At 47.5% G+C, this 18,315-nt stretch overlaps 1 protein-coding gene across 7 annotated transcripts in view; it reads left to right on the forward strand.

The window, feature by feature from the left end:
* Nucleotides 1-18,315, forward strand: part of ATF7IP2 (activating transcription factor 7 interacting protein 2) — a 131,712-nt gene that overhangs the window by 90,286 nt on the left and 23,111 nt on the right. For all 7 annotated transcript variants that reach the window (XM_075010306.1, XM_075010312.1, XM_075010308.1 and 4 more), the window contains 2 exons: nucleotides 3,772-3,842; nucleotides 4,485-4,549. In XM_075010306.1, coding sequence (XP_074866407.1) covers nucleotides 3,772-3,842; nucleotides 4,485-4,549 — 136 coding nt within the window. The remainder of the gene's footprint in view (nucleotides 1-3,771; nucleotides 3,843-4,484; nucleotides 4,550-18,315) is intronic.

Genomic DNA, 18,315 nt, shown 5'->3' on the forward strand with positions numbered 1-18,315 from the left:
TGATCCAGTCGTTCCACAAAGACATGAGAGGAACCATCCAATATGACGGCACATTATCGGATGCTTTCAGAATCAGGAGCGGCGTCAAACAAGGATGCGTGCTTGCTCCGACATTGTTCGGGATCTTCTTCGCACTCCTCCTGAAGCATGCCTTTGGATCTTCAACAGAGGGCATCTTGCTGCACACAAGATCTGATGGGAAACTGTTTAACCTTGCAAGGCTGAAAGCTAAGTCTAAGGTGCGAGAAGTCCTCATCAGAGACATGCTGTTCGCAGATGATGCTGCTGTAGTGTCTCACGCAGAAGACCAGCTTCAAAAACTGCTGGATCAGTTCTCCAAAGCGTGCAAGGACTTTGGGCTTACCATCAGCCTAAAGAAGACAAACGTACTCAGTCAGGATGTTGCTGAATCCCCATCAATCAGCATTCACAACTATACGTTAGAGGTCGTCCACGAGTTCGTTTACCTCGGGTCCACCATCACTGACACCCTGTCATTGGACACTGAGCTAAATAGGAGGATCGGAAAAGCGGCCACAACTCTGTCCAGACTCAGGAAGAGAGTGTGGAGTAACAACAAGCTGTACACTCACACCAAAATGCAAGTCTACAGAGCCTGCATCCTCAGCACCCTCTTTTATGGCAGCGAGACTTGGACCCTGTATGCCCGCCAGCAAAAGAGGCTGAACGTCTTCCACTTGCGCTGCCTCAGGCGCATCCTTGGAATATCATGGAAGGACAGAGTGACCAACACCATCATCCTCGAGCAAGCTGGAATCCCAACCATGCACACCCTCCTCAGGCAGCATCAACTCCGCTGGCTTGGCCACGTCCACAGGATGAATGATGAAAGGATTCCAAAAGACATCCTGTATGGTGAGCTAGCCTCTGGCAAAAGACCTCCCGGATGCCCCCAGTTGCGCTACAAAGATGTCTGCAAGAGAGACCTCAGAGAGGTAGACATCGAGCTGGACAACTGGGAAGAACTAGCAGACGACTGTAGCAGATGGAGGCAGGGGTTACACAAGGGCCTTCAGAAGGGCGAGATGAAGATCAGACAGCTAGCAGAGGAGAAGCAAGTGCACAGAAAGCACAATAAGGACTTGCCAGACACCCACTACATCCGCAAGAGATGCAGCAAGGACTGTCACTCTCGCGTGGGTCTTCATAGTCACAATAGACGCTGTAAATGAAGTCCTCAGTTGAAACTTTAAAGGGCGCGATCCATAGTCTATGCAGACTGAAGGATGCCTACTACTACTACTGGTCGGAAGTTACAGAAAGAAAGGGGTAGGTTGCATATTAGGGAAAACTATTTCACAAGGAGGTGTTAAAGCACTGGAATGCGTTACCAAGAGAGGTGGTGGAATCTCCATCCCTGGAGGTAAAGTCCCAGCTTGACAAAGTCCTGGCTGGGGTGATTTAGTTTGGGGTTGGTCCTGCTTGAAGCGCGGGCTGAACTAGATGACCTCCTAAGGTCCCTTCCAGCCCTAGGATTCTATGATAATTTTGCAAAGGAATCATCTGGTGTTCTCAATTGCAAATAACTGGAGCATTATTTAGACATCTTTCAAAGGGAGTGGATGGGGAAGAGAGTTTTCTTCCCACACTCTTCCTCCTTCACTACTTAGTCTTTCTTTTCCTTCTCATTCATGGTGCTATCTGAGATGTTGCTTTTCAGAACACAAAACTTGTGCAATGATACACGTGGTTATAATTACAAGTCTTAATTCTGTTTACACACTAATTTGCTTTCCATGAATGGATCAGTACGCCACATAAATCTTCCCACCCCCACTAGATTTTCATTCCTTGTGAGAGGTTTGTACAATTTATGCAGGTAAGGAAGTCAGATTTTTTCCTTTAATTTGGGAAAATCAGAAAGACATCACTGAGTTCCAGGAGAGAACTGAAAGGGCATTAGAACGCTATAGATGGATAGCCTTTCCGAGAGAGAAGGGGGAAGACCCAGAACCAGTCAAGGGGGAAGAAAATAGTAGGTAAATGAAATTAAACTAATACAACCTTGTAATATTTTGTATACTGTTTGTAATGTCAAACAGATAATCTGCATCCAAATAGCAATCCATGAAATATTTCACAGTGAAAATAGATATTAATAAGAATATCATAAACTACAGTATGAAATGTGGTAAATTTGGGGGCAAATTAGTAGTATTTTTAGGTAGTGTGCAGATTCCAGAGTTCCCACATTGTTCTTTATACTTTTACAATCCTTTTTTTTTTTTTTTATTATTTTTAAAACTCTGTTTCTTCTCTGGTGCCACATAAACGACTAGCACAAAGAACCTGGAGAACTGTTTGACTATATAAGTAAGGCTGTATTAGTTGTAAACCTGAAAAAAAACAAACGTTTTTCTCCCGTATTCCTTCAGTAATGTTTTTCTAACATATTCAGACACTTGTTACTCTTTTTATGTTGATCATAATCCTCTAATTGAACACGACGAGAAAATATCATGGGATGTGGTCACTGAATATATGATATATGTTCAAGGTCAGGATCGTGGGATAATGAGGTGTCTGATTTTTTGTTTTGTTTTTTAATGTGGGGTCTTGAAGGGTACAGGTTCAAAGTGTACGTACAAATTTCTAGCTAATTAAGCAAATTTCAGATACTTACACCTCTGTATGAATGTGCACATTTATTCTGTGTGCGTTAATTTAGGGTGTTTGTTTCCATAAAGAAATTGATAGACTTCCCAATCATAGAACACTAAACATGGAAGGGACCTCAAGAGGTCATCAAGTCCTCTGCACTCATGGTAGGACCAAGCACCATCTATATCATCCCTGTTAGATACATATCTAATCTGTTCTTAAATATCAACAATGATGGAGATTCTGCAACTGCCCTGGGCAATTTATTCCAGTAATTAATCACCCTGACAGGAAATTTTTTGTTGTTTCTGGTCTTAAGCGTCTTTGGTGCAATTTAAGTCCATTGCATCTTGTCTGTTTTCAGAGGCTAGGGAAACAATATTTCTCAGTCCTTATAACACCCTTTTAGGTACTCTAAAGCTGCTATTATGTACCTTGTGTGCCTTCTCTTTTCCAAACTAAACAAACCCAATTCTTTCAGTCTTCTCTCATTTGTTGACCTTTAACCAGGGTGGTGGTGGTGGTGGTTTTTTTTGAACAGAGAATCTTAGAACGTGAGAACATGAACACTTTTGAAGTATATCACTTTAAGGACTAACAAAATGATTTATTGAGTGATGAGCTTTCGTGGGACAGACCCATTTCATCAGATCAATCGTCTCTCCCACAAAAGCTCATCACCAAATAAATAATTTTGTTAGTCTTTAAAGTGCTACATTTCTGCTGTTTTATTTTGTTAGAATAGATTCCAGCACGGCTACCTCTCTGTTACTTTTGAAGTATGTTCTCTACTGTTACGTGGTTGAGATACAGTAATGATCAGATCAGCAAATTGTAATGCAAAGCCAAAGGCATTTTAAAAAGTGCCTACCTAGTCAGATACTGTGTCATGGTATTTGCAGAGTACACTATTCGAACAATTGCTATTCTGTGACTTTGAAATCAGCAGTTAACCGTGGTGCCATGAAACGCATTTGTTTTATTTTGTTTGTTAAAAATACAATTGATTCCTCGTGAAATCAAACTCTAGTTGAGCCTCTTGGCTGTTAAATGTAGTATAGCTAGTTGTCTTATATTTGAGCAGATAGGGTCCTGTTTTCATGCATCTCTACCATCCTGATTTTGGTGAATTTTGTTTTGTTTTGTCAGCTCTGATGAAGTTATATTGATTTCTGTGGAAAGCAGAAATTCAGCAACTGTAACAACTGCAAGCAATTCAGGTATCCAAAACTAATCTTGGCATGCATACATCCTAGTCAAAATAGATTTAATTAAAACAAAAATTAACCTACCATCCTAGCCTACAACTGTTTTACTCTTTTTAATTGTATCAAAATATAATTCTCCTTGCTTGCTCTTTAAAAAGAGAAAGCACAACCTGTCAATTTTAGTAATTAACTTTCATTTGCTTTGTGTATCTTGCTAACCATACTTGAAATTTTTTCTCACTTAAAAATTTGCACTTTTGGCCATGGGACAGGGGGGTTGGGGAGGAGTTGGTTACTATCCTGTTGAGAGAGAATTCAGCATCTGTGCTGGCACACTGAGTCTTTGTGGGCATTTCTATATAGCTGGAGAGATTACTCCCTAGTCTCACAGAGGTATCTTTGGATTTCAGGGGCCCCTGTGGAAGAAATCTTGGGTGCCCTGATTTGGTTGCCAAACTGTTGCATTGGGACAGAGAGGGCAATATAGAGTAGTTTCAGTGAGTCACATAAGGCTGATTGCCAGAAGTATGTCTACAAGTCTTTTAGGCAATTTTCTGCTATTCCAGTTATTAGATGGACCTTTCTATATCTTGTGTCGATCAGGTCTATTAATTGAAAATAGAATCTTTTAATGTTTTGTGAAAATTGTTTCAGGTGTTCAAAAAAAAATTGTTTGTACACAAGCAGAAATTTCCACTAAACCTCTATCCAAAAATAAGGTAGGTTGTTTTTCTCTATTCTATTACTTAAAGCTTAATTTTACTTACTTAAATTTATTTTTGTGCATAAAATAAAGAAACAAGGCTTTTTATTTCCAACTGTATGTTTCTTCAGGTGATATGGAAATGTTTTATAGCAGATACAACACATTCTTTGTTTTCTGTTTGGTACCTTGCTGAAGGAGGAACTGGTGTGCACATTGCTGCCTTATCTCACTTTTGACATCTTAAAGGTGAACTCCAAAGAAAAACATGTTGAGCTTGTGATGCCTTCTATTTCTCTGTAACCTAAGAAGGAGGAATTGAAGGACTCTAATATGCCTTCTCTACTTGTTTATTACATTGGAAATGTAAGTCTTGTACTGGAAGACTTTACTGCCTGGAAAAGTACTGTCTTGTACTGGAAGACTTTAATGCCTGGAAAACGAGTAAAGTGATGTGCTAATGAGGCTGAAAAGTTCAGCAGGTGAAAGGAACAAGGGTTGTTTTTTTTTTTCCTCTCACTGTTCCAAAACTTTTTGGCTTGTTTGTTTTTTTTGGTTTGTGTTTTTGTTTTTGTTTTTGTTTTTTTTTTTTGAAAAAATAAGCAAAACCATTTTAGGCCATCTTCATATATCAAAAAGAAACAAAATAAAGTGCAGTTCCAAGTAAAAAGATCATGTACAAAGAGCATTTTTAGGCGGCAAGTATTCCCTGAATAAAATAGTATAAGTCACTTTTGACATTCTTCAAAAGATAGCCCTTAATACCAAGTGGTGTAGAGAATACACAGGAAAATAAGTACCTCGTCTCTTTGCTTTCTTCAAAGAACAGTGCGTTCACCCACCCAAACGTACACTCCCAAAGCTCATCAGATGGGATATCAACTACCGAATTCTTAGGAGACCTGATGTATGAGAGGGCTAAGGAAAGAGAAGATCAGGAAAGCAGACTTTCCTTTCTTCCTGTATACTTGGCAGAATTAGAATCTGTTTATAATTTTGAGAGATAATATAGGTGGAACCTCTCTAGTCTGGCACACTCTGATCTGGCAAAATCTGTGGACTGGCATGATGTCAGTTAGCCAGATGTCCAATTATCCTGGGCGTGGCCACGTTTAGTTTGGTCTCATAAAGTTTGTTTGCAGCCACCCGTTCTGCTTCTCAGAGTTCCATGCTGTTGTTTACCTCCCTTTTACCTGTAAATGTCTTCTAGGAGCCTAGTAAGCAGTGGGAATGTTGGTAATGCTGATAGACAATATTGACCTACTGTGATTCAGCAAATTCTCTGGTTCAGTACAAGTCAGGTCCTGAATGTGCTGTACTAGAGAGGTTAAACCTATATTGATGTTTATTTTAAAGCATTTTTTTTTTTTTAGTTTTAGGGAGGATTTGACAATTATTTAACACTGAGCTTCAAAAAGTTTTAAAGCTTTACCACCATTGAAACACAAATTGTCAACATCATATATCAACACGTAGAGAATAAAATATCCTTAAATCAAACTATAATAAATTTTCAAGCAGAATTTTTCTTTTCCTGTTCATAAATATTATCATTAATGGAAATATTTTTTTCATCTCATTATATATGTACATGATGAAATAGATATTTGTACTTCGAGTAGTGTCCCCATGGGTGCTCTGCTCTGGGTGTTGGTGCGTTCTTGCGCCCACACTCGGAGATTCTTCTGTAGTCATGGCTTCCCACTCATGCACAGTAGTGCCTCCACATACTATCTGGTGCATGCATGGCGTGGAACCATGTAGTTTCTTCTCTAATGCCCTTGGCTGCAGACGGAGCTTTGCTTTCTCTCTCTGAAAGGCAGTGAATTTAGTTAGTTAGTTTTAGTGTCCAGTACCCTTTCTCCAAGTTATTTATCCTGTTTAATGTTCAAAAAAAAAAAAAGTTCTTCAGATAGTAGCATTAGGAATAATTACTGCATCATCACCATTCTGGGCTCCCTCAGATTTTTTGCGATCTACCACATGCAGAGAAACCATGCTGGTCTCCAGCCATGCTTCCTGCGTGAAGTGTTTGGATGAGGGCCACCAAACCCATTCTTGCACCCATTGCTCCAGCCTCATGGTGAGAACCGGGGGGACTGAACCAGTAGGCTCAAAACTTATCTCTGCAAAAAGTCCCTGCAACCACTGTCCCTGGAGCAGCCTTCTGCTAAGGAATTGCCATGGAAGATCAAGGGTATGGACTCTGTGCATCCCTCAACCTTGGTAGACACCCCGTCGGCAAAAGCAGATCCTTCTCTGATGCATTCTTGGCCTCTGGTGCCATCTTCATGGGCAGTGCCAGCTGGAAAAGACTGCCTTAGTGTCCCTGGCTCCATCTAAGCTGGCACTGCTAAAGAGGGTGCCTTCACAATCAAGCCACCAACACTTGGCGCCTCTAACACTGTCTGCACCACTGGCTTCAGCGGCTTCTACTCCTGGACGTAAAGAGGTCCTCCAAAACTGCGACCCCACCTCGGTCTTTATCATGAATGAATGCAGGGAAAGGGTAACCCTTACACAGGGTTCTCTTCAGGGGGTGGTCAGGTAAGACAATAGGGGGAAGAGAAACTTTTTTGAATTGAGAACAATTGCAGACTGAGGGGTCTTTGGTTGGTTGAGGCAGAGGGGATGGACAGAATTGGTTGCCCCGAAGCAGTTGGAATAAATCCAGTAAATATCCTGGCCTTCTCATAATCAGCCACAGATATGTACATAGAAAGGAAATATGTAGTTACACATGATCAGGTTATGGTTATTTAGATTTTGGTGTGGACTGTTTTTTTTTTAGTGGCTCTAGTTAATGACATGATTCTTTCCCCTCTGTTCTGGAATTACTAAGATGAATCCCAGGGAAGTAATTCTCTGTTCCGCAACTAGTATGATTGAGTTGTTTTGTTTTGTGAATAAATCACTTTCTTTGTTCCCAAGCTCTCTCCTAAGGAGAGGATAAGAGCTGGAGTTTGTCCCACAGGGAGACTTCCCCAAGTGTATTTTCCTGCGCTAAAGTCCCTGTCTCCCCGCCCCAAGTCAGGGAATCTGGGATCTTGGGGAGTTGTTTAAACAAAGCCTTCTTCTTCGAGTGTCCCCGTGGGTGCTCCACATTAGGTGTCGGGCTCGCCCGGCGCCGCAGATGGGATCTTCCAAGCAGTTTCTGCCGGACCGCGCATGCGCCGGTGCGCGCCGCTCCCCCACGCGCTCCCGGCCATGTGCGCGATCCGGTCCCCGCCAGTTCCTCTTAACCGCCGTCGGCTGCAGACGGAATCCAACTAGGCTAAGGCCAAGTAGCGTATTCAACGACTTTATCTGTTTTTCTTTAAAGTTTTTTTCAGGCACTTAGGCTACTATAAGCTAGCCGGTTGTTATTTTGTAAAAAAAAAAAAAAAACAACAACGAACAAGCTACGAGAGGGACAGCTCAGCCAGTCCCAGTAACAAGCGCCGGAGGCCAGGAGCTAGGGCCATCAGCCCTCCTGCTAAGGCAGGCCATCGGATGGGGAAAACGGCACAAAGAAGGTGCTAAGTACCCACTTAAAAACTCAAAGACTCACCAACAATGTCCTCTTCAGGCTTTAAAAAAACGTGAGTCCTGCCGAGAGGCGATGCCAGTGTCCGATGGGCACAGTCTATGCATAAGGTGCCTGGGGGAGTCCCATGTGGCACAGAAATGCGCCTTCTGCGCTAAATTAACAACCAGAGCACGGAGGGACAGGGAGATGAGGATAAAAATGCTGCTTCTTGATAAGGCCCTCCAGCCAGAAGCGCCGGAGCGGCCGCAGCAGGAGGGACCCTCCGGGGCCCTTAAAAGGAAAGCTGCCTCCCTCACTCCATCAGCGCAGAAACGGAGGAAAGTATCTCCAGCCCGATCCCTGCCGGCAGCAACAGCGAGCGGGACGGGAGGAGCAAGCAGCCCCCAGCCGCAGCAACAGCTGATCGGTGGCGGCACGGAGAGCCACGTGGAAACGGCTCAGCCTCCGATACTCAGCCAGCCACCCCGCACCGCAGGCAGGGCAGCGGCTAAACGAGCGCCGGTACCGGCGGCACCGCAGGCAGCGGCACCGACCCCCGGGGAACCGGCGGTGCAGAGCGCGCAGGCACGCAGCCTGCCGGCACTGGAGGACACCACACGTGCGGCACCGCCCTTGAGCGTGCCGAGCTCGGTGCGGACGCCGGAATCCCCTGTATGCCCCCCAGCCCAATCCCTGCCAGCAGCAACAGCGAGCGGGACGGGAGGAGCGAGCAGCCCCCAGCCGCAGCAACAGCTGATCGGCGGCGGCACGGAGAACCACGTGCAAGCGGCTCAGCCTCCGATAATCAGCCAGCCGCTCCGCACCGCAGGCAGGGCGGCGGCTAAACAAGCGCCGGTACCACCGACCCCCGGAAAACCGGCGGTGCAGAGCGCGCAGGCACGCAGCCTGCCGGCACCGAAGGACACCGCACGTGCGGCACCGCCTTCGAGTGTGCCGAGCTCGGTGCGGACGGGGCCGGGATCCCCTGTATGTCAGGGGCGGAGTTACCTCCTCAAGGGAGGGGGAAGACTGCACACAAGAGGGGGCATTGCAGCCCCTCTCCGCACAGGGCTGTGGAGTTGCTTTCTCACAGCCCTCCGCTATGTTGCAGACTCCAACTAGAAGGCAGGGGTCCCCCCCCAGCCTACCCGGAGCCCCCTTCTCCATTTCTGCAACCAGCCTCACCCTGGCTGGGACCACGCAGGGCATAGACACCATCGGCAATCTACTAGGGAAAAATCCCTACAAACGATCTCGTACCCCCGAGGGCAATTGCGACCGGGGACAGAGACTTAAGCATCTCAGGGGAGACCTGGTTATGGAACCCCGAGATTTTTCCTCGCAAACCTCTAGTGAGAGGGTGTACCATCATCAGCAGGAACCGGAAGGGTCCAGAGAGACGTACCCCAGCGGTTCCTCGCTCTCCTCCCCGGATGAGGCTACGGCCCCGGGGGACGTCCATCCTCCGGACGATCTCAAACAGTTCCAAGAGCTGTTTTACGAGGGTGGCCTTCACGCAAGGCATCCAGACAGCAAAGGTGCAAGAGCAACACCATAAGCTCCTCAAAAATCTGAGACCTCCGGCCTCCTCCAAAATAGCAATACCACTGATGACGCAATCTTGGAGTCTACCACTATGATATGGCAGACTCCTGCGACTATTCCGCCTGTCCACAAGAGAGCGGGGAAAAAAAAAAAAAATAAAAAAATAAAAAAAATACTTCGTGCCGACGAAGGGCATGGAGTTCCTGTTCAGCCACCCACAACCAAATTCTTTGGTGGTGGAGTCGTCGCAACGTGGGGGAACAGACAAACATGCCAAAAAGCTAGAGCGGTTGGGCAGAAAGGTCTACTCCTCCTCCACGCTACTGTTGCCAATGGCAAATTACGCAGCGCATCTAGCGAACCATAATTTCGACAACCACATTAGGTTAATCTCCCTCATGGACTCGCTTCCAGAGGGCACGAAACCAGTGCTCAAGGCCATCATCCGACCATTTTATAACCAGTGGCAAAGGATCACCACAGACAAATGGGTGCTGGAGATCATAGCCACGGGGTACGCCATCCCCTCCCAGTTGCTCCCACCGCCATGACCTCCACCCGGGGCCCCACCTCCAGGAGGCCTCCCATGTAGCGAGGCTCAAGCAGGAGGTAGACCATCTCATGCTTGTAGGGGCAGTGGAAAGAGTGCCGGAGCAACTGCAAGGGAGAGGGTTCTACTCGAGGTACTTCCTCACGGGGAGGTCCATCTTAGATTTTCGAGGCCTCACCGGTACCTGCGCAAGCAACGCTTTCGGATGATCACAAACGCCTCCATCCTTACGGCACTAGACGATGGAGATTGGTTCGCAGCCCTCGACTTACAAGGTCCTACCGTTTGGGCTCTCCTCAGCCCCCAGAGTCTTCACCAAGACCTTGGCAGTGGTGTCAGCCTACCTGCACAGACAGGGGGTATTTATATTCCAGTATCTGGATGACTGCCTACTCAAAGAGGCCTCGAAGGAGGAGGTACTACGCATAATATGTGTCACAGCAGGCACGTTCTCTTCGCTCGGCCTGCTTATCAATCTGACAAAATCAAAGATAGACCCCACACAGGACATAGAGTTCGTAGGGGCACGCATAAATTCTATTACAGCGAGGGCGTATCTACCAGAGACTCGCTTTCGGGCCATCGGCTCCCTCGCGCAAGGCTTCACCTTCAGCCCTATGGTGCCGGTTCTGACGTGCTTACAGCCGCTGGGCCACATGGCAGCAGCGACGTTTCGTAGAACAGAACGCCAGGTTACACATGCGCAGCATGCAGCATCGGCTGGTGAGCGTATACAAACCGGCAGCACACACTGTTCACAGGATGGCGTCGCCCACAACAGAGGTGCGCAAATCCCTGCAATGGTGGGTAAACCCCGGGAACCTGCTAACAAGGGTACCCTTCCACCAACCACACGTATTGGTTTTTCTTACTACAGATGCCTCCCTCATAGGGTGGGGAGCACACATGGGCGAAGAGGTGACGCAAGGGCTGTGGTCCTCCATGGAGCAGTCACTGCACACAAATATACTGGAGCTCAGAGCAGTGTTCAACGCCTGCAGACACTTTCGAGACCAAATGAAAGGCAAGGTAGTCGGGATCAGTACAGACGATACCTCCACCATGTTTTATATAAATCGGCAAGGAGGAGCTCGGTCCCGTGCCTTATGTGTAGAAGCAGTCCGGTTGTGGAACTGCTGCATCACCAACAATATAACCTTGAAAGCCTCGTACTTACCAGGCGCTCGCAATGTGAAGGCAGACCAGCTGAGCAGGCGTTTCGCACTCACGCACGAGTGGCAGATCTGTTCCGATCTGCTGCAACCGATTTTTCCACGCATGGGGTTTTCCCCAGATAGACCTGTTTGCTACTCAGCACAACAAGAAGTGCCCACGATTCTGCTCCAGGGCAGGACTGGGACGGGGGTCCCTGAGGGACGCCTTCGCGATCTCATGGAGGGGCCCCCTGCTTTACGCTTTCCCTCCCACAGTGCTCATCCACAAAGTGTTGCAGAAAGCCAGGAGGGAAGGAACCTGAATGATCCCGATAGTCCCAACGTGGGATCGACAGCAATGGTTCCCCCTACTCCTGCGCATGTCGGACCGGCCACCGATGTCCCCTCCGGTGGCGCTGGATCTGCTCACGCAAGCCCAGGGGTCCATAGTGCATCCGCACCCCCAAGGCCTGCGACTACAAACGTGGTTAATCCATGGCTTAGCTCCCTAGAGAGCACATGTACGGAGGAAGTGCAGCAAGTCCTAGAAAGTAGCAGGAGGACTTCCACCAGGAAGACCTACAAGCAGAAATGGACTCGCTTTACGGCATGGTGTTCTACCAAACAGCTAGCCCCCTTTCGGTGCCTGTGGCTGTGATATTAGAGTATTTACTGGACCTCAAGAGAGGAGGACTCTCGCTATCCTCATTTCAGGTCCACCTGGCCGCCATTTTGGCGTTCAGACACGAAGAGGAAGGGCACACGGTGTTCGCCCATCCCGTGGTTACCAGGTTCTTCAAAGGGCTGGTAAGCCTATACCCCCCTCAGAAACCGCTTCCACCTCCGTGGAACTTGGACCTGGTGCTTAATGCGAAAAGGGGACCACCGTTCGAGCCTTTGGCCACGGTTTCCCTCTGCCTCCTTATGATGAAGACGACCTTTCTTCTCGCAATCACGTCAGCTCGCAGGGTGAGCGAGCTTGAGGCAGTTATGGCAACGCCACCCTGCACTGTTTTTCCAAGGAGGCGGTAACCATACGGCTGCATCCAGCCCTTGTTCCTAAAGTTTCTTTCAGAGTTTCATACTAATGAACCTATTGTTTACCCTTGTTTATCCAAAGCCTCATAACTCTAACAAGGAGGTGCGCCTACACCTCCTGGACGTGAGGAGGCGCTAGCTTTCTATATGGACAGGACCAAGTCCTTCCGGAGAACGGATAGGCTCCTAGTCTCTATCGCTCCCAAATCAAAAGGAGAATGTCTCTCTTCGCAGAGAATCTCTAAGCACATCGTATCTTGCATAAAAATGTGCTACAAACTCAAAAAGACTCCTTTACTGGCCACGCTCAGGGCTCATTCCACTAGGGCGGTGGCAGCATCAACAGCCTTTTTTCAAGGGTGTTGCGCTAAAAGACATTTGCAGAGTGGCGACCTGGTCATCCTGTGACACCTTCGCCAAACATTACGCCCTTCACAGGGTATTCCAAGAGGATACCCGTCTCTCGGCAGCGGTCCTCTCGGGGACAAGCTGCACATAATCCGATTACCCACCTCCTATTTTGGGTTACTGCTGGGTAGTCACCTAATGTGGAGCACCCACGGGGACACTCGAAGAAGAAAGAAAGGTTACTCACTGTAGTAACGGTGGTTCTTCGAGATGTGTCCCCGTGGGTGCTCCACTACCCGCCCATCCTCCCCGCTCCGGATCTCTGTTTAGTGTTTTGCAGGAGCATCCGAGGCGGTTGGTCAAGGAACTGGTGGGGACCGGATCGCGCACATGGCCGGGAGCGCGCGGGGGAGCGGCGCACACCGGCGCATGCGCGGTCCGGCAGAAACTGCTTGGAAGATCCGATCTGCGGCGCCGGGCGAGCCCGACACCTAATGTGGAGCACCCACGGGGACACATCTCGAAGAACCACCTTTACTACGGTGAGTAACCTTTCTTTTTACAGGCAAGATATTTTTTACAGTTTGCTGAGCACCCACTTTCTTTGCTCGGAGTGTCAGAGTGGGGAGGTAGCCCTGACGGTCACAGACCCTGAGCGCCAGCGGTACCATTCTAAGTCTACACGCTGCTTACATGAGGCTTCGGACTTGGCACCACACAAATCCAGGACCAAGGCACTGCCCCATTTTCGTGCAGCACTAGAGTCGGCACCAAAGCAGCACCGAAACATCACTTTGTCAAAGCTCCTGGCACCAGGGCAGGGCACAGCATGAAAGCGGCTCCAGGATGACTTACTGCTGAAACAATGCACAGCACTGGTGCCAGCACCTCCCAGCCCACCACAATGAGTTTCCCCAGTGCTGCCTGTGTCCCATATCTGCCTCAGTGCTTGGAGTTTTCGCAGGGCTCAGGAGCTAAACTGTTCAGCCCAGGAAGGAGCAGTTCCCCCCTCAGGAACGTCTTTTTATGATAGCACTCCAGCCCCATGCATTCCAACTGGAAGGAGGTGCTGCCCACCATGGCCTACCTGCCACTGCCCCTACTGTGGTTCGTGCACCACTATCCATGCCCTCGTGGGACAGCATCACAAATGGTCATCATGGCAGGCATGGTAGCCCCACTCCTCTTCCCTGCTGGTACCATCCACAGTGTCCAGGGGTCACCCCATGTCATCACAGCCTACTACATTGGCGACATATCCACTGTCTCAACATTTTGGGGATGAGGATTCTCTCAGCTTCACCAGGCAATGCAGAGTTTTCGGTGTTGCCTCCCCCTGCAGGTGACTCAAAGGCTCCAGGAGTTCTTATGGTGGGTGGCCCAGGAAGAGTACCTGTAGGAGATGCCAGTTAAACAATACAGGCTTCTCCGCACCCTTACAGCCTCCTTCCTCCTCCAGGGTCGTGATGCCCATGGACAAGGCCATTATGGATGCCACCAATGTCATATGGTAGACATTGGCATCCATTGTTCCCAGTAACAGGAGGGCTGACAAGTACTACTTCATGGCCTCCAACCACACAGGGTTCTTGTTTACCAACCTGCAGCCAAATTCGTTGGTGGTGGATGCTGTCCTCAGTAAAACAAAGTCCTTCCATTCCATACCTCAGGACAAGTAGAGTAAAAAGTGGTACATCATGGGATGCAAATTGTATTCTTCCTGCACTTTGCTCCTGTGCGAGGCGAATTATGTGGCCATGTTGGCCAACTACAACCATCTAAATTACTCCAAACTGCAGGCGTTAGTCCTTGCCTTACCTGAGCAATGGCGCCCAGCCCTCATGAATGTCATCCATGAGAGGCACATAATCACCTGCATGGCTCTTCAGTCTATGATGGATGGGGCAGGCACGGCGGCGATGGTCCTGACTTTCACAGTGGTCACGGAGTGCACATCCTGGCTTCAGCACTTGGGAGTCCCCAAGGACTTGCAGGAAAAAGTGAAGGACCTCCCCTTTGACAGGCAGCATTTTCACTGAAAAGACAGACAAGGTCCTTCACTTAAGGAAGAATTCTTGTACCATCCTGCGTACACTGAAGATGTGCATCCACCTTCAGCCATTCAAGCAGGCCCACTACTCTCCCTATCAGAAACCACAGGAGCAGTTCCAGCAACAACCACAATGCTTTGAACCTTGCCAGATGTACAGGTCCCAATGGCAAAGACCCCACCAGCAACAACACTAAAGCCCATGGCATCCTAACCTCAACAATCCAAACACCAGTTCTGAGGGTGTGGATGGAAGCCTGAGAGATCTTTCTACTCCAGCCATCACACAGTATGGGCACCATCCATTCCACCACTGCCTCCACCCTTTTTCCACTGCTGGGCTGCCTTTGCATCCTGCTGTCTGGGCATCTTTCTTTAGGGGTTTAACTCTTACCCAACCACTGGTTGGCAATGAGGTTATCCCTTTTAGTTGGTATTTGAAGGTAACTTCCTCCCCCCTAACACCGGTAACATTCCTGATCGTCTGATTTATAAATCCTGGGTGAGGACCAACTTTGGCAATTTCTGGGTCCTCTTTGCTTAGGGTCTGAAGGGCATTTCCCCTGGGTTGGACGCTTACTACAAAATGGGTTGTCCAGATACAATTTAGAGGGGCAATACATATCCCAGCACGATATTTTCCGCTCATAAAGCTGGGTATGTCATCAATTATTAAGGATGTTTGGTTTGTCCAAATGGAGAATTTCACCTGTCTTTTTACCACAGTTACCAATTCCCCTTGATTTGGATTAGGTTTCCACATAACAATATTTTCATAGTTCTGGGTTTTTGCCTTAGATTCTGCTAACCAACCCCAAACAAAAGATAGGATTACCTTATGCTTCGAGTCAGATAGCATCTGCTGTACCTGGTGTGCAGTGCTGTTTCCAGACATTCGCAATACAATCTTTTTGCCCACATTGACAAAAACAATCTTCTTAGTCTTTTTAGACAGGAGATAATATCTCGGGTTCAAGGGTTGAGGACCGGAAAGTCTATTCAAGTTCTGAATGATAAAGTCCTTCAAGTTGAGTTCGATCTGGGGGCTCACGGTTGTATACAGGTCCAGTCTCCGGATCAATATGATGGAGTAATAGATCATCAGTCGCACAACCCAGTCCATGGTCACTCTTCGGGTAACTTTTGAGTAGATTCTGGATCAACAGGAGTTCCTGCCACAGTGGGCTCACCAAGAGGTTGCTCCATCTGTTCTGGAGACCTGGATGATTGATACAACGTGAGCTGGTTAGTGTGATAGATCTTATCTTTGGCACGCTTGCCCTCAGTTATTCTGATTTTATACACTGCTGGGCTGAGTTTGTTGATGATTTGGAAAGGCCCGATCCATTGATTACACAGGCTGTGTTCTGGGACTTTATAAGATGATAACATGACTAGGTCTCTGACCTCCCAAGTGTTCTCTCTCTGGTTTTTGTCAAAATAGGCTTTAGCCTTCTGTTTTGATTTCCCCAATTTGGTGACTACCTGCAAGTGGACCTGATTTAAATGTTCTCTCAGATTTTGCAGGTATGCGTCCATTTTGATCCCTTCTAGTTGAGTGCCACTGGTATGCCAGATCAAATGCTTGGGTAAACACATCCTCTGTCCAGTCATTACCTCGAAGGGTGTTTTCCCAGTGGATGCAGCTGGAGTAGCTCGAAGTGCCAGGAGGATTAAAGGCATGAGTGTGTCCCAGTTACAGCCATTTGCATCAACCAGTTTCCTCCTCATTAGCTTAATGGTCCGATTAGTTCGTTCCACCATCCCAGATGACTGTGGTCTGTATGGGATGTGTAGCTCTGGCGGTATTGATTTTCAGAGGAAAGGCTTCCACCCACTTTGAGAACAGATCCACCACCACCAGTAAATATTGGTTACCTTGGGGGGTTCGTGGAAGAGGACCGATGAAATCAAGTTGCAGTGTTATCCAAGATCCTTCATAAGCCTGAGTCTGTAAAGGCACTTTTGCGTTTGGCTGCAGTAGGATTAACTTGAGCACAGGTTAAGCAATGATCACAGTATTGCTGCACGTCCAGTTCTATAAGTGGCCACCAGCCTACACTTTGTAAATGTTGTATAGTTTTCTCCGTCCCCTGATGGCCTCCGGTAGGAGTGTCATGAACCATATAGATCATTTCTTTCCTAATTGGGGTAGGTACCACCCATACGGAAAATGGGCCTCCTGTGTATAACAGAATGTCGTCAATAACCTGTAAATGTTGTCAGTACCTCCCATAGAGGGGGCTTAATCTGGGCCGTTCTCCATCAGTTCTGGAAATTTCTCGTTTTACCTCTGTAATTTCTTTATCTAAGGCTTGTAAAGCCTTAAGGTCCAGTACCTGAGGTTTTGCAACTGAGAGAGCCCGTAGCGTGACTTCCTTCTTCCCTGGGGTCTTTTCCTTCCAGGGCCTTCCTGAACGTGCTCCTTCTCGAGCTAATCTGTCTGCTTTTCCATTCTCAGTCACATAAGGGTCCGTTTTTGAATGTGCTTTGATCTTTTTTACTGACAACTTTATACGATGACTAGCTAGCTTACTGGCAGATTCATATATACGTTGTAGCAAAGAAGCATATTTAAGTGGAGACCCATCAGAAGATGCAAACCCATTCCTTTCCCAATAGGGAAGGAATTCTGTGAGGGAGTTACATACCCATGCTGAGTCTGAAAATAGACAGATGTCCTCACACTGAGCTTTTAGAGAGGCTTGCAAACAGTGTTGTAACACACAAGCTACAGCTGCTAACTCAGCGTATTGAGCCAAATGAGGGATGCATGAATATGCTTCCTCCCATGGTTCTTCGCTCCCTGGAGGTGGTACAGCAAAAATTCTGAACCCTGTATACGGGGTGCCTTTATTATAAAAGCTCTACCCGTCCACAAAGAAATGGTACCCCTTGAAAGAGTCTTTATCTCTAGTTAATGGAGCAAACGGAGCAGGTCTCTGTTCCTCTGTTGTTAGACACTGTTCACTCTCGCTCGTACAGTCATGTGTTTCTCCCTCATATAATAAAGCACTGGGCAGCAAAGAAGGAGTTTTAACATGTTTCACAGAAATATCCCTCCTCTGGAGGAGCAATGCCCAATGTGCCAAACGTGCGTTTGAGACCTGACCGTCTTTAACTCAGTCGGATAATAGGAACCTCAGAGAGGTGTGAGATGAGTGCAGGATGATTGGATTAAGGCCAATTAGATAAGCGAAATGGTGTATGGCCCAACCAGTGGCCAACAAATATTTCTCACAGGTGCTATATTTTAGCTCCACTGCAGACAATAAGCGTGAGGCGTAGGCTATAGGTCGAATTTTCCCATGCCTCTCTTGGGATGCAACAGCCACCAATGCATTCTCACTCACCGCTACCTCCAGATGGAAAGGCAAGTCTGGGTTTGAAGAAATCAGGACTGGAGCACTACTGATAGCTTGTTTCTGTCTAAAAACTGCCTCAGAGTGTTGCTCAGTCCATTCCCATGGAATGTTCTTCTGGAGTAGTCGGTACAAAGGGTTTGGAGTAGAAGCAAAGTCCGGTATAAAGTCTCAGTGGAATCTGGCCAGACCTAGGAATGACTGTAAGGCTCTCAGGTTGGTGGGAA

This window comes from Carettochelys insculpta, chromosome 16 (assembly GCF_033958435.1).
Source record: "Carettochelys insculpta isolate YL-2023 chromosome 16, ASM3395843v1, whole genome shotgun sequence".
Lineage (NCBI taxonomy): Eukaryota > Metazoa > Chordata > Testudines > Carettochelyidae > Carettochelys > Carettochelys insculpta.